The 16,601-nt window shown below is 40.1% G+C and overlaps 2 protein-coding genes across 10 annotated transcripts in view; one reads left to right on the forward strand and one right to left on the reverse strand.

The window, feature by feature from the left end:
- MCPH1 (microcephalin 1) overlaps positions 1-16,601 on the forward strand; it is a 220,314-nt gene that overhangs the window by 79,032 nt on the left and 124,681 nt on the right. For all 9 annotated transcript variants that reach the window (XM_061134656.1, XM_061134654.1, XM_061134657.1 and 6 more), the window contains one exon: positions 11,797-11,874. In XM_061134656.1, the coding sequence (XP_060990639.1) occupies positions 11,797-11,874 (78 nt within the window). The remainder of the gene's footprint in view (positions 1-11,796; positions 11,875-16,601) is intronic.
- ANGPT2 (angiopoietin 2) overlaps positions 11,998-16,601 on the reverse strand; it is a 58,732-nt gene continuing 54,128 nt past the window's right edge. The window contains exon 9 of the mRNA XM_061134664.1: positions 11,998-14,872. Within this exon, the coding sequence (XP_060990647.1) occupies positions 14,712-14,872 (161 nt within the window). The 3' untranslated portion in view covers positions 11,998-14,711. The remainder of the gene's footprint in view (positions 14,873-16,601) is intronic.

Here is a 16,601-nt window from a genome sequence, read left to right on the forward strand (position 1 = left end):
AGCAGAATAAATCTAACTTCAACGCCTGCGTGTGATATAGCCAAACATTTTTGTAAGAACGTTCAAGTACACATCAACATGTAGCTTCTTTTTTCCTCTTCCCATCTGGCATTTAGTCTCTGTTAAGTTAATATCTCTTTAAAAAGGGAGAAGAATTCTTAGCCAATTAGCACTTTATTGCTTATTTCTTTGTTTTGGTTAAATAGGTTGTGTTACGTTTTGGGTTTCCTGCCATGCCCCCACCCCCTTTTTTGAGACATCTGAAGCAGTGCTTTTTAAACCTTAATAATCTGTGAGTCACTTGAGGATCTTATTAAAATGCAGATTCTGACTCAGTGGGTCTGGGTCTTGGGTTCTTCATCTGCTCCCAGGTGATGTTTTGGTTGCTGGTCTCAGGACCACATAGAGAAGAGCTGGTGCCCAGTGAGCACGTGTGAGAATGGGTATAATGTTAGTCACGTAGAAAAGTAAAGGGTGTGGGGCTGCCTTGCCTTACATATGCTTTACACATGCTCAGTTTGTCAGTGTTGTTGTGGTTCAAAGTCATGTTCGACGCTTTATGACCCCAAGGACTGCAGCACGCCAGGCTTCCCTGTCCTTTACCATCTCCTGGAGCCTGCTCACATTCATGTCCATTGAGTTGGTGATGCCATCCAACCATCTCATCGTCTGTTGTCCCCTTCTCCTCTTGCCTTCAATCTTTCCCAGCATGGTTGTTAAAAGTTATACTGTTGATAGCCTCAATGTTTCAAAGTGGAAGCTGAGACTTGAGCAGTTCTAATAGATGGCTCACAGTCCCAGTGCTTGCACATGGTGAATTTGGGGTGTGATTTCAGCTTTCCCTCCATCCATAGGCCATGGACTTCCTGGCATCTACTTCCAGAGGTAGCCTAGAGGATATTTTGATTTTTTGCTTCCTTAAACTTTGATATATTCATTCTGTGACTGCACACCACCTCTTTGTGTTTTGAAAAGATTAATGGATAAGGGTGAATTTTGTTCTCAGCCTTATCATTCCCCAGCTCTGTGATGAGTAAGGCAGGACGTGTCCAGCTAACACTCAGTCAGTACTGATTTACTGTTATTAAACAAGGTTTGTTTTTTTTTTTTTTTACACCTGTTGCTAGTCTCCCTTCAAATCTTGAAACCTCGAAGCCAAATGAAAGAAGCCAGAAGGTCACATATTGTAAGATTCCTTTCATATGATGGACCTGAAAGAGGAATGTCTTTGGACAGAAGGCTGATTAGCAGTTAACCAGGCTGGAAGAGAGAAGAGGATGAGGAGTGATCACTTAATGGGTACAGGGTGTATTCCTGGGCTGACCCAGAAGTTTCAAAACCAGAAAGAGGTGGTGATTGCCCAACAATAAACTAAATGCCACTGGGCTGGACACTTTAAAATGGTTACTTGTGTATTATGTGAATTTCACCTCAATTTTAAAATCCCATGGAAAATTGCCTCATCAAGGCAGACTACTAGACAGGCTTGTTTTTTTTTTTAAGTGACTTGATGGCATTATAGAAAACATTCCTTGGTGTTCTGAGATGTGTTGGAAATACTTTGGAGCAAACATCGTTGCCTTGAAACTTAGCCACTTCGGGTTGGTCTTTCCGGGAGAGCAGACCTCCTCTGTCTTCTGGCACTAACGTGTTCAGGACTTAAGCATCCTGTTGTATGGTTATTACAAGTTACACTGTTGTTAGCCACAGTTTTTTATCCTGAAGCTTAATCTAGAAACAACTTTATTGCCGCAGCACTTTGATTAACTACATGATATTTTTGTAATCTATAATAATGTATAATATTTTCATATGATAAAAAGGTTAACTAACTTGCCTCTTGCCACAAACCTATAAAGAGATGGGCATTGGTTTAACCCACTTGCCTGAGTTCTGTGTTAAACAGGACATGATACTGTCTCTTTGTGGAAAAAAAGCATAAATATCATTATTCTTTCTAGAAAAAAATCAAAGCAATAGACCCAGTAGCAAATTCTCTTAAGGTTTTATTGTTTGAGGAAAATCAATTGCTCTTATAACTGAGGCAAAGAATATATAAAATCTGATGAGGAAAATGTAATTTTATTTTTATAGTTATTAGCTTAAAATTTTAAAAATTAGCAGTGACAAGTTTTGTTGTTCTTGGATAGGAAAGAAGAAATTTGCAAGTGCTGAATATGTTTCTATGTCTCTACAGACTCTCACAACAAACGGTTGTGTTTTTTTTTTTTAACCCCAGTTGATATGGGGGAAGGATTGTTGTTGTTGTTTTCCAATTGCTCAGTCATGTCCAACTCTGTGCGACCACATGGACTGCAGCATGCCAGTCTTCCCTATCCTTCACTATCTCCCAGAGTTTGCTCATTTCATGTCCATCCAGTCAGTGATGCCATCCAACCATCTCATCCTCTGTTGTCCCCTTCTCCTGCCTTCAGTGTCTCCCAGCATCAAGGTATTTTCCAATGAGTTGGCTCTTGGCATCAGGTGGCCAAAGTGTTGGAGCTTCAGCATCAGTCCTTCCAGTTCAGGACTGATTTCCTTTAGGAGGGACTGGTTGGATCTCCTTGCAGTCCAATCATTTCTTTTCAATAATTAAAGGAGAAAATACATATACTTTCAACCTGTTTGGAATCAACTAGATTCCCTTGGATAAAATCTGTGGCACAAGTTTATAAACCGTCAGATTTGAATTTTAATTACTTAATTGACATTTTATACAATATGAAGTTCTTTGTATTCAAAGAGTATTGTTGACTTTTCCCACAGAGAAGACACCCCCCTTTTTTTCCCTTAGCTGCTATGTTCACACTATGTTCTTAGTCCCAAAATGCAGTTGAATTTAACAGTTGTGTATGGTAGGTGGTATGGTCTGGAGACAAGTCCAAAAACAATGATTGATTAGCCTGGCTATTTAGAAACTGGGAATAAACAATATTACAATTACAGTAAGACATTGTGAATGTTAATAAATGGTTTCAACCCAATTAGTAATGCTCTCAAGTAAGTTAAATCAGCTTCCTATTGTAGTTGTGGTTATTAACACCAGCAGTGAATCATCTGGAATCATTCAGTTTTTCATATGGAACCTAAAATCCCTCTCACAATTTGCTTTTCTTTCACCCTGACCTTCTCAAATCTCTTATACATGGAAATACCTGTTGTTTTCCCTCTTTTTTTTTTTTTTTGAGATGCAAAATATTAAGTAAGGATAACTTGTTTAGTGTCTTTGCTTGTTAAATACTCTGAATAAATTAATATTTAAGACCACTGAAGAAACTTTTTTAGACAGTTAAACTATTAAGAAATTAAAGTGAATGTTACCCTGCTGTCTCAGTGGTAAAGAATCTGCCTGCCAACGCAGGAGTTGTTGTTCAGTCACCAAATCATGTCCGACTCTTCAAGACCCCATGGACTGCATCACAGCAGGCTTCCCTGTCCCTCACCATCTCCCAGAGTTGGCCCAAGTTCATGTTCATTGAATTGGTGATGCCATCCAACCATCTCATCCTCTAATGCCCTCTTCTGCCTTCAGTCTTTCCCAGCATCAGGGTGTTTTCCAATGAGTCAGCTGTTCGCATCAGGCAGTCAAAGTATGGGAGCTTCAGCATCAGTCCTTCCAATCAGCGTTCACAGTTGATTTCCTTTAAGATTGACTGGTTTGATCTCCTTGTTGTCCAGGGAACTTTGAAGAAACTTCTCCAACACCACAGTTTGAAAGCATCAGTTCTTCGGTACTCTGCCTTCTTTATGGTCCAGTTCTCACATCCATACTTGACTACTAGAAAGAACTTAGCCTTGACTCTATGGACCTTTGTCAGCGAAGTGATGTCTTTGTTTTTAACACACTGTCTAGGTCTGTCATAGCTTTCCTGCCAACAAGCAGCTGTCTTCTGATTTCATGGCTGCAGTCACCATCTGCGATGATTTTAGAGCCTAAGAAGAGGAAATCTGTCACTGCTTCCACTTTTTCCCCCTCTGTTTGCCATGAAGCAATGAGACCGGATGCCATGATCTTACCTTTTTTAATACCGAGTTTTAAGCCAGTTTTTTCACTCTCCTCTTTCACCCACATCAAGAGGTTCTTTAGTTCTTCTTCACTTTCTACCATTAGAGTAGCATCATCCGCATGTCTGAGGTTGCTGATAATTCTCTCAGCAGTCTTGATTCCAGCTTGTAATTCATCCAGCCCGGCATTTCACATGATGTGCTCTGTGTGTAAGTTAAATAAACAGGTGACAGTAAACAGCCTAGTTGTACTCCTTTCTCAATCCTGAACCAGTTAGTTGTTCCATAGAAGGTTCTAACTGTTGCTTCCTTACCTGCATAAAAGTTTCTCAGGAGACAGGTAAGTAGGTCTGGTATTCTCTTTAAGAGTTTTCCACAGTTTGTCATGATCCACAGAATCAAAGACTTTAGCATAGTCATTGAAACAGAAGTAGATGTTTTTCTGGAATTCTCTTGCTTTCTCTCTGACGCAGTGAATGCTGGCAATTTGATATCTGGTTCTTCTGACTTTTCTAAACCCAGCTTGAACATCTTTAAGTTCTCAGTTCACATATGCTGAAGCCTAGCATGCAGGATTTTGAGCATAACTTTCTAGCATGAGAGATGAGTGTGACTCTCCAGTGGTTAGCACATTCTTTAGTACTGCCCTTCTTGGGAATTAGGGTGAGAATTGACCTTTTCCAGTCCTTTGGCCACTGCTGGGTTTTACAGATTTGCTGACATATTTGAGTACAGCACTTTGATGTGTGTGTGTGCATGTGCTCAGTCGTGTCTGACTCTTTTCAATCCCAGGAACCACCAGACTCCTCTGTCCATGGAATTTTCCAGGCAAGAATACTGGAATGGGTTGCCGTTTCCTACTCCAGGGGATCTTCCAGACCCAGAAATCAAACCTGTGTCTCTTGTGTCTTCTGCATTGATGGGTGTGTTCCTTACCACTGCGCCACCTGAGGAGCACTTTGATAGCATTATCTTTTAGGATTTTAAATAACTCTGCTGGAATTCCATCACCTCCATTAGCTTTATTGTCTGCTGTGCTTCCTAAGGCCCACTTGTCTTCACACTAGGTCTTCATAGAACTGATCAGCTTCCGCTTCTTCGGCGTCGGTGGTTGGAGCATAGACTTGAATTACTGTGATGTTTAATGTGTTGCCTTGGAAAAGAACCAAGGTCATTCTTGTCATTTTTGAGGTTGCACCCAAGTACTGCATTTTGGACTTTTTTGTTGATTATGAGGGATACTCAATTTCTTGTAAGGGATTTTTGCCTACAGTAGTAGATATAATGGTCATCTGAATTAAATTTGCCCATTTCTGTCTATTTTAGTTCACTGATTCCTAAGATGTTGATATTACTCTTGCCATCTCCTGCTTGACCATGTCCAGTTTACCTTAATTCATGGACCTAACATTCCAGGATCCTGTGCAGTACTGTTCTTTACAGGATCAGATTTTACTTTGATCACCAGACATACCCACAACTGAATGTCGTTTCTGCTTTGGCCCAGCCACTTCATTGTTTCTGGAGCTATGAGTAGTTGTTCTCTGCTCTTCCCCAGTAGCACATTGGACACCTTCTGAATTGGAGGACTCATCTTTGTGTCATGTGCTTTTGCCTTTTTATACAGCTCGTGGGGTTCTCATGGCAAGTATACTGGAGTGGTTTGCCATTCCCTCTTCTAGTGCATCACGTTTCGTCAGAACTCTCCAGTATGACCCTTCTGTCTCGAGTGGCCCTGTAGTGCATGACTCATAGCTTCACTGAGTTATGCAAGCCTTTTTCATCACAAGAAGGCTGTGATCCATGAAGGGGCAATGCAGGAGATGCAGTTTCAGTCCCTGGCTCAGGAAAATCCCCTGGAGAAGGATATGACAACCCACGCCAGTTTTCTTGCCTGAGAAATCCCATGGACAGAGGAGCCTAGCAGGATACAGCCTCTGGGGTCGCAAGACTCAGACATGACGTAGTGATTAAACAACAAAGTGAATGTTTAAGAAAATTAGTTTATTTGGTTCTGATCCAGAAAGTGGCATTTAGTTCTTTTGATCCTTCAGAATGTTCTAATTATTTTATGGGGAATAGAAAATTGAAGAACCTAATAAAAGCTGTGATAACTAGCCAGCACCAGTACCAAATAAGAATAGACAGTTTTTTTACTTTAAAAAAACCTTGTGCTTTCCATAGACAATTAATTTATATTCACGAACAATTTGGGTTTATGCTATCATAATAAACCAAATTAATCTGCCTCACAAAGTTGTCCAGGCAACTTTAATGCTCTCACTGCTCCTCTTCTGCATTGTATTGAACAGTGCAATAGGGAAGAAAAAGTATGCACACAGATTGAGAAAGAAAGAAATAAGACTGTCTATTTACATAAGACTGGAGAAGGAAATGACAACCCACTCCAGTATTCTTGCCTGGAGAATCCCAGGGACAGAGGAGCCTGGAGGACTGCCTTCTCTGGGGTCGCAGAGTCGGACACGACTGCAGCGACTTAGCAGCAGCAGCATTTACATGAGACATGATTGTTTACATAGAAAATATGAACATGTCTACAGAAAAAATTCTACAGCTAGTAAGTTGAGTTAAGAAAGATTACAGGTTACAAAGTCAGTATACAAAATTTGGTTGTATTTCTGTTTACTAGCTATGAACACCTGGAATTCCAATTTTTTAAAAAATGCCATTTATATTAGCAACCCCAGAAGTTGAAATATTTAACTCTCACAGAATATTTGCAGGATCTGTACTGTACTGAAAAGTACAAAACACTTAGGAAAAAAATTTTAAAAGACCTAAATAAAAGGTAATAGTTACTATGTTTTTGAATTGGGAAGGTCAATTATTTTTCAACTCGTCATTTCTCCTTATTTTAAACTATAGAATCAACTCAGTTCCAGTTACAAGTCCATCAAGATGTTTTTTAGACATTGACGAGCTGGTTCTAGGTGCAGCACACGTTTGTAAGAGAAGAGCTAAGTTGGAGACTTACACGTTAGAGGCATCTAGTGAAAGGAAAGTCGCTCAGTTGTGTCTGACTCTTTGCAACCCCTCGGGCTATACAGGAATCTGGGTGACTGGCAAAGAACTCTTTGTACTGTTTTGGCAGTTCTTTCGTAAGGGTAAAATTACCCCAAATAAAATGTTTTCAAGATCAAATGTAATTTATGAGGCCTCTAATAGAAATTGCACTCCTTTCATGTTGTCTCCCGGCCCAGATTCTCTCCTAAAATATCCTTCTGACATTTTATTTACATATTTCTAAATGCTTTTCCTGGGTTTGGTTTTTTTTTCCTCATAGACATCATCTATAGCCGTCCTCTATGGAAGATTAAAATATGACTGTACAGTGTTCGCTATGACATACACGTCCCCTCCCCATCTACCCAGTATGGTCTGATTTTTGTTTACCACGTTATATATGTGTATAAATACACACTCATTCACATCTACATACACACAGATGGCTATGTGAATGCTGTTTAAGCTGTGCCATACTATGTACCATGATTCTATTTTGTTTCTGGTAATCTTTGTTTTTCTGAAGCTAATCATTGACAGTCATTAAGCTAGTCACTGACAGTCATTTTCATTACTTAGTTTTTTGGTGTTTTTTTTTTTTTTTCTATGTGCCTGCCACTAACTCACTGCAAAAATTTCTAAAAGCATTTTAGTTTTTTCTCCACAATTGTCTGCACACCAGATAATCTTCCAGTCCCATCTGTTTTTCTTGGGGTTCCCACCCCTGAATCCCTTTGTTCTTCTGCTCCCCTTGAGACTGGTTCTCCCCTTGGTCTCCCGAGAAGCTGGTATCCTGGGACTTCCCATCACTGTCATCCAAGGAATTCCCTTTGGTTTGTTTTGTTCTCTGTTTTCATACTAGAGGCTTTTCTCCAATGAAGAGAAAGTCATGTTTAATAATGAGAACTGAAACCTGATTGAAATCCTGTTTGCCTGAGTGTGTAAATCTTCTGATAAGGTGGAGGTGTTTGACAGAGGGAAGTCCACATGCCATTATCTATGTATCTTTTTTTCTCTGAGCTGATTTGTTTCCCAGACAAATCATGGTTCTGTGCTCATGTTTTGGGGTGAGGGCTCTGCTGTAGAAGTTGTCCCTACCTCTCACCACTGCTCCCAGAAGTCTGTCTGCTTTTTGTCTTAGTCCAGAAGAGGGTGGGCAGGAGGTAGGAGATTTCTCTTTCTCGTTCTGTTCTGCATTGCATTTTCACAGGTTGCTAGTACCACTTTCCCTGCCTTCCTGGTAATCTGTGGAAGGAATTTAATGCTGACTCCCTTTCTGGACATTTAAGCTTGAGCTTTCTTTGCTCTTCCAGGTCAGTTACCACTTACCCACTTGCTTCGCAACTTCAAAGCATCATCATGTTTTAATCTGCCTTTTCCCCCGTTCCTCTTAGTTCCATTGTTTTAGTTGAGGCTTATGATATGGTGGAAATAAGTTATGCTCACTTTGCTCTGTTTAATCGTAGTAGGCTTCATTTTCTTCCTTGTGTCTGATGCTCTTTTTGGCCTGCATTTAATCTCAGAGCCATTGTTTGGTTTGGGTTCACTCTAGTTACACTCCTCACCCTGTTCAAATGATGCTATAAAATGAGCATGGTTTTTGCCTGGTATGGAATTAATTGCAAAGTCAGTCCTACATTATGGGAATGTCTCATCATTAACTATTAATCTAATAATAGAGCAAGAAAATGGGTCCTATTTAAATTCATCAACAGGGTTCAAGTTTTATGAGTAATAATTTTTAAAATGTTAGAAATATGTTCATTTGCAGTGGATGCTGAAATAACTCAGCCCTCATTTTAAGGTCTGTGTTCATGGGATTTGGTCCTCTGTATTCATGCAGCCCCATTCTTGCTTTAGATAGCTTCTCGATTATTTTCATTCTTTCATGTATATTATGAGAAATATATGCCCAGTTAACCTTTTATTTGTTTATTTAGTACTGACTTTATTTATTTAATATTTTTATTTATTTATTTGCTCTGGGTCTTAGTTGTTGCATGTATGATCTACAGTTTTCCTTGCGGCAAACAGAATCTTTAGTTGCAGCATGCTAACTCTTTAGTTGTGACATGTGGGATCTAGTTACCTGACCAAGGATCAAACCCAGGGAGCTTGGAGTCTTGGCCACTGGACAGCCAGGGAAGTCCCTAACCTTTTATTTTTAACTAAGCTTGCAGCCTTGACTGCCATCTTACAGAGTAGGTTTTCCTTCTTTTGAATACTCTACTAAGGTAAAGAAAAATCTAGCTAATGAAAACACTAAAGCAAAAAATTTACACTCTTAAAAAGTACACTCTGATTTGATGATTTCATTACAATCAAATTAATGTTTTCTGCTATCTCTGTACAACACTCATTCCTTGGACGCCTACATAGATTAAATTTATTAATTCACTCACCAAAATGCTACTGTAGATGCCTGATGGTTTTATTTTCAAAATATTTAGAAAGGGATAGATTCAGAGAACGTAAATTTTCTCCCAGAGATTGTTTAAGTCAGTTGACATTTTAATGTGGATTACATTTGAACTCAAATTCCAAAGCCATTTTTAAGGCTGGTTCCCCGGATTCTCTCATTGCAGTGCTTGTTTCTCACTGTACTGCTCTTCCACATGCTTCATGTCGGAAACGAACCTGATTTTGAAACTTTCCACAGTTATTTCCCGGGCTAATCATATGACTTTGTAGGGAGCTAATGTGTCTCTGTAAACGATAACATACATTGACCGATAAAAGTAAGGCAGTATGTTACTGCAGTGGGTTATTTTAACCACCCATAAAGAACAGTATACAAGCATGATTTCAGTGTAGAGTTATAAATTTTCTAATACCTTCTTTCATTGAATTAATATATTAAGATAAGTCTTTTTTTTTTTTTTAATTGTTGGTTATGCAGTAAAAATCAGGGGGAAAGAAAAAGAATTCAATGACAAAATGTCCATGTACACAGAGATCTGTTTGAAGATTAGGGTCCCTGAGAACTCAACTCATTGCTTTCTCTCTAACGGAGGCAGATTTTCTCCGTTTTTCACTCCTTCCCCATTATATCAATGTGAGCCCCACGCCTCGGGCTGTTTGTTCCGTCTTTCCTGGCGTGTCTTCTGACTCTGCCCCCCAACAGTTGTGCTTGCACTGATGTCCTTGGCACACAGGGCTAGAAACAGGGTGTACTAGCAAACCTTCCCTACCGTGTGGAGCCACCGACCCTATTTTCTTACCGCCTCTTCCAAAGCTCCCTCTACTACCTCCAAAAAGAAGCACCTGCTTCGCTGCTGTCCTGACACGCGGTATTCTGCCAAGTGCTGAAACACCTTCTCTCTCACCCTGCCTCTGCCTCTGCCTCATGAACGTTTACTCAGGTTCAGTGTCAGCCCCTCTGTGGCCCCTGTCTTGGTTCTCCTGGCCGGAGCTAGTTTGCTTCCTCTTGTAAGCGTGCCCAGCACTGCTTTGGAGAAACCAGCGTTTGTGGTTTCCCCTCATGCCTCCCGCAAGAGGGTAAATCCTTCTAGGTCTGGGTTTGGATTTCCAGGACCCAGCTTGGTAGGCTCTCAGTAAGTTGTTCACAGATGAATGGATTGTGAGCAGAAAGAAATGGCTGTTGAATAAGTAAATGCATCTGTTGAAAGTAAGATCTGGGCCAGTGCTGAGAATGGTCATTCAAACACTGTATTCCATTCTTGTCTTTATTCCACCGTCACACTCACTTTGTCTTAGAAACAAAATAAAATGCTGTCCCATGTTGGTTAAGTACGAGGTTTAATATTAAAAAGGATGTATTTCAGACTGATATTCCATGGATGGTTCTGAAGTTTAGAAACTACCAAATGAAGATTTAGACTTCATTCCTAGTAAATCTGCGAAAAACCCTTAAACTTGACATCACAACTCTAGAGAAATAGAATGAATTCACTGACTGCAGGAAAGAAGGAAATTGCAGATAAAAAGATAAGTGTGAGTTATGTAATTCAGTTTGTTTATTTTAGTTGTAGAATTCATACAGATATTCAGGGAGTTTGGTCATAGAGATGAGTGCAGAACCTCAAATGTTGTTGAAGTAAAAACGAAAGCATTGTTTTGATTATTCTAAAATGTGTGAAATGAAAAAAAAAAGATTACTTATAAAAAAAAAATAATAAATAAAATGTGTGGGTTCTGATGATGATGATGAAAGCTTGTTTATGATATGAGACATTTTACTCTTCTGAAGGGTGAGAAGGATTTCCCAATGTGTTATGGAAAACTTCTCCTACAGGTATTGGCAAATGATAGAAATAAAGTTACACCCCAGAAATTTTGCTCTTCGAAATTAGGTTTATGATCTATCTTCTCCAAATATATGGAGTTTTTTTAATTAATAAGATTCTGTGTTATTTGCTTAAGATTGTCTGTAACAACTCTCTAAATTGGAAACTGGAATTTAGGAAGGTATAGTGTTTCATATGTTTAGAAGTAGGGTGGTTCAGTATTTGAAGTAGGTGTTCAGTATCTGGCCTCACTAAGATATAATAATAACCCAGGCTTCTAGCCATCCAGAGATGTTTTTCCTTAGCCAAGCATTCATTAATATCTGTAGCATTTACACAGCCCGAAGATTCTGATAGCCCTTCAGTGTTCAAGATGCTTGCTTCAGATCCATGTAGTGTGTAGTTCCTGCTGGGATTTTTTTATTTTGTTTTCATTTTGCTGTGTCTTTAAAGTGGTTTATTGTCCACTAAAAGCTTGATAGGTTTATTAAAAGTGTTCTGCTTCTCATGTCATTCACAGGTATTGTGGTCTTTGGAAATGGGTCACTGGATTTCCGAGGAACCATTTGAACTGTCTAACTACTTCCCTGCAGCTCCTGTAAGTCACACATTATTTTATGAAGATAAGTGCAGTTTGGTATTTTCAGGAAATTATTATTGGCATAGATACGTACTCAAGTTTTTAAAATTAAATCAATAGCAATTATGCTTATAACTAAAATGACACATTTGCAGAAGTTAACACATTTTGTCTATTTGTGAGAATAAATGTGAGACCATTCCTCAAAAAGTCATGAGAAATGTAATCCCAAAAAAATTTAATTATGAAAGTCCTTAGGATTAAGAAACACAAAAATGAAAGAAGACAAGATTCTTGAGAAAGTGCTATTATATCTTGCTTACTACTTCAAATAATGATGCTGTTACTGTTAACAGATGGAACCGATAGGTATAAAAATTGCAGCATTGTGATGTGGTCTTTCTGTTTTGGTGATTTTTTCTAAAACTTAGCTTCAGCTTTACTGACTTTCTGGTATTTCACATTCTTAATGGGAAAGTTCCAGGTTCCAGTGTTTTTAAAGGTTAATAAGTAGGTAATTTCAGGTTTGTTTGGAAGTCAGATTGTGCAGAAGTTGTCTTTTGTTTTCAAATGTTAACTGGTTTGTAACAGATTATTCTTTCAAAAGGTTATGCCTGAAAGATAATTGATGATCTGTAATCTGTGACCCGTCTCCAGGTTTTTCAGCTGTTTGAGAATGCCATATGACTGTCACATAGTTAGAAATTGAACTCTCCCTTCCTGGGGCTTATTTAGTTGTCGTTTCTGTTTCCATTTTTGAGATTGCTGTTTTGATTTGGTCTTGGCTTTCTAAATGTTTTCTTAAGAAGAGGAAAATTCCTCTCAGCAAGATGTGTTGTTTGAAATGCCAGGTAAGGAGTTGAAGTGTGAAGGAAAGATGCAGATTCTCCCCATTCTCTGCCGTGAGAGAGTCTCACTGAGTAACATAGTGATGTTTGTCTTTGAAATTCACCTTATCTGCCTGCATGGACCAGTGCTGTCAATTAAGTGTCGTGTTGCCAGTCTTTCCTGTATTTTATTGCCCCACCTCGGCGTTTGTCATGCGGTCATTGAGGTCATTGAAAACGTGTGGTTTCCTCTGGAGCAGGGGCATTTTCTCACCATCAGATGTTTCTCAGCTTGGTGCAGAGCCGCGTGTACCGTCAGCCTCTGTCAGATTTCCAGCGCTTTCTCACACGCAGTGAGAGGGGCTGTTAGGTGACAGGAGGTTCCTTACTTGTTCATGCATTTGTTGGGAAGGTGCAGCTTGGTGGGAAGTGTGTTCATAGTCTGCCCAGCAACACCTGGGTGTTATGAAACTAAGTTGGGGAAGGGGAGGTGTGGGGGTGAAATAAATTACATAAGAAAAAATATAGTGGTGGAACAGCATTAGGTGAGACAGACAGAGGTAAACGCTGGCTGCAGACTTGGCTCTGAGTTTCCTAACATCTGACTCAAATGTGAATATATGAGAGATGGCTTCCAAATTATGGGGCATTACACAAATGGTCATTAGTATTAATTGTATCCTGAAACTTCAACAGAGTTAAAACTCTAGGAGTTTTCACAGTGCTGAGCTTAAATCTGTGCTCTTGAAATGCTCTGTAAATATTTGCATATATTGTTATATTAGTGTCAGATTTTGGTTTTGCCCTCCAGAACACTTTTTTTTAAAGTTGACTCGTGGTTTAAGCTTAGTAGGATTTAAGTTATTGTTACTGATGCAAATTATGTTTTTCCCCTGAATAACTTGTGGGGTGAATCTAGCTTGAGCCCTATAGCTTTGTAAGTGTTTCAAATGGAAAGATGTTCTCAACCACAAGCTACATTATAGTCTACTCCCCTAAAATACGTCTGGGTAGGAGAGAAACAAGGCTTCTGTTCTAGAATAGTAAGTAAAAGGAAAATCTCTTTGTCATGAAATTAAATGTATAATTTTCTTCCTTAAAAATCAAGATTTTCCTTGTCATGAAGCACAGTCATTTGTTTCAGAATCAAATTACAATGCTGTAAGTATTATCATAGAAGTTAAGTGTGGTCATCTCACCTAATAAGTTATGTTTAATTACTAAAAATACCTTCTTATTTAACAGCAAGGCAGGAAAAAAATAGTACAATCTTAATATATACTAAAAGAACACATGTTTCTATTAATAATTTCAGAGATCCCAAAAGTGTTCACCATGGAAACTTTGAAATATATATATTTGAGCATTAACTTAAAACTAAGCTATCAATAAACATGTAAATATGCTATTCTCAAAATGAAAATTTAAAGCTCCTAAGAGGAGGCATAAAAATGCATTAGCTATGTTTTTCCTACTCCAAATATTAAAACTACTAATAACCACTTCTCACAAAAATCCCTGAATATATAATGTATTTTTATGGCTTACAGAATTTTTTCTTCCTTTTAATTATGATAGCAATGCTGAATTCAGGACGTATAGATATTTACACAGTCTATAAACAGTGCTTGGAAAAATGCAGTTCCAAGGTTATCTCTACTATACGGCGTAAGTGTTCTGTTTTCCAGTTATTTACTGATCAACTCGCACATGACATTCTTGGTTGTGACAACAGAGTCTGTAAGTTGTCAGTCTCATTCGCGGGCTTAGAGTTATCTTCCCGAAGGCTTTCTGCCAGGTCACCACACCAGGCTGTGGCTTGTCTGGGGTTGTGCGTCGGTTCACCGAGTGATGCGGGTTCAAGGGGTAAACCTCACAGGGCTCGCACGGAGCTCACGGGTCCCTTCCTCACCGAGAGCGGGCAGTTCGTCCAAGCTGGATGCGGAGACAGCGTGCAGTCTTTTAGTGCTTTGGGATCAAGTCTCTGGAAACAGGGCAAGACGTTGTCCCTCAGGTGTGTGCCAGAGCTCAGAAATCTGCCGGACGGATCATCATGGCCGTGGCCTTGAGTGAGTAGCCCGAGCCTTTCCAGTAGTACCACTTGATACCGTTGAACTTGTTTGTGTTCTGCCTCTGCGGGTAGTACATTCCATTCAGGTTGGAAGGCCCACAGGCATCAAACCACCAGCCTGTGAAAGGGGAGCACAGAAGGAGTTAGGAGCCAGGCAGCCCTGACTGTCTCATCATCGAGTGTGAAGTGCCAGCTCTTCGGAGAGTCGTATCCCATGCCTGTGAAGGGCGCGCACGGGGCCGCTCTTGAGTGTGGGGAGAGCTGCCTGGCAGCGGGGAGCGTGGCTCTCCACCTCTGCGCTGGTTGGACCGTGGCTGCCTAAGGCACACTTTCTTAGGCGCTTCCTTACTCCTCTGTGCTGTGGGGAAGACCCAGTCACCCGCCAACATGACTAGGAGAGCCCGAGCACAGCTGAAACTGGGGAAGGGGCAGAACCTGGAGAATGGGTGGGTGGGTCTCATGGGGCCAGGCTCACCATCCATCCCGTCCCAGCAACACGGTGGACCAGACCAATTCGGGCTGCCCTCCAGCTAACAAAGAGAGTCTTTTTGTTGAAAGTGTAACCCCAAATTTTAAGTACTTGGTGGAGCTAGATAAAAAGCAAATCTTCAAGTCCCAGAGACAAAAAGGAAATTTAAGGCTGTAGTGGTGCGTGCCCTAAAGTAAAGTGGGGGTCTCGGGGGGCGTCCACATCTACACCTGAGGGACTAGTCTGGGGAAACGGCATTCCCCAGAGACCTTGGGTTTGTGAGGGGAGGAGTGACCTGGATCTACATGCCTTAATCCAGATAAATCTTCATATTGTGTTGGGAGGACAATCACAGTATGATGCCATTTGTCTAAAATTTTAAAATACAGAAAAAAATAACAACTATTCTTGATATCTCCAAACCTAGTAAAAGAAATAATGTGACTATTCCCTCAGGGGCAAGTACTGGTGGGGCCTGTTTTATTTCTTTGAAAGTATTCTGGTGCGCGTGTTCCATTCTGATACTCACACACTGCTCTCTGGGCACCAGTTACTCCATCCAGATGCCTGAATTCTTTCCGGGGGGTAAGAGCGCCATTACTTGATTCAGATTAATGTTGACTTGATAAGACGTTTGCGTGTGAGGCTCATAATCCTTCATAATATTCAGGAATATTACACACTTAGGAGTCTGTCCATTCCAGAGCCTGACTCAGCTATTGAATTTACTATACATGCAAAAATCTAGCTGGCTTCTCCGTGGTCCAGACCACAGCTTGGAATCTGACCTCTACACTCTCCCTCCTTGGGCTGCGTTTCTTCTCTCCTGTCAGCTTTCCACTTCCACTCTCAGCCCTAAATCTTAATCTGAGTCAATAAATATGTTGTTTCCTTGGTTATTAATGCACTGATACTCTCCTGAGTAGCTCCTGACGATCGGGTGGTCTGAAAACCGCTGTTGCCCGAGTGGACAGCTGGGCTCAGTGTGGGAATGGCAAACAGGAAGGATTCCAAGGGCTCACTCCCCCACCCCCTTCCCTGGTTGGCTTTAAAAAGGATTATTATGGTCAATGGGGGAGACAGGCAGCTTTTACACAATCCGCATAATAGCATTCTCTGGTTGAAATAATTACTGAAGTGGGCCTGGCTAATAAGGAAGGCTTATGTTACCAACATGTATTTATACATAAAATACATTCTCTAAGGAACCATAAGACTGAGTTTCTTAATGGAGCCTCTGTCTCTCAGTATCATTGAAAGACTTGAAAATTACTTTTATTTCAAATTATTTTCTTAAATAAATCCTTTTGCCTGTAAACAGTTCTTAACTGCAGTGCTAACATATGGTAAATTTAGATCCTTTACTTGTTGACGCAGC

The sequence above is a fragment of the Dama dama genome, chromosome 32 (genome assembly GCF_033118175.1).
Source record: "Dama dama isolate Ldn47 chromosome 32, ASM3311817v1, whole genome shotgun sequence".
NCBI lineage: Eukaryota > Metazoa > Chordata > Mammalia > Artiodactyla > Cervidae > Dama > Dama dama.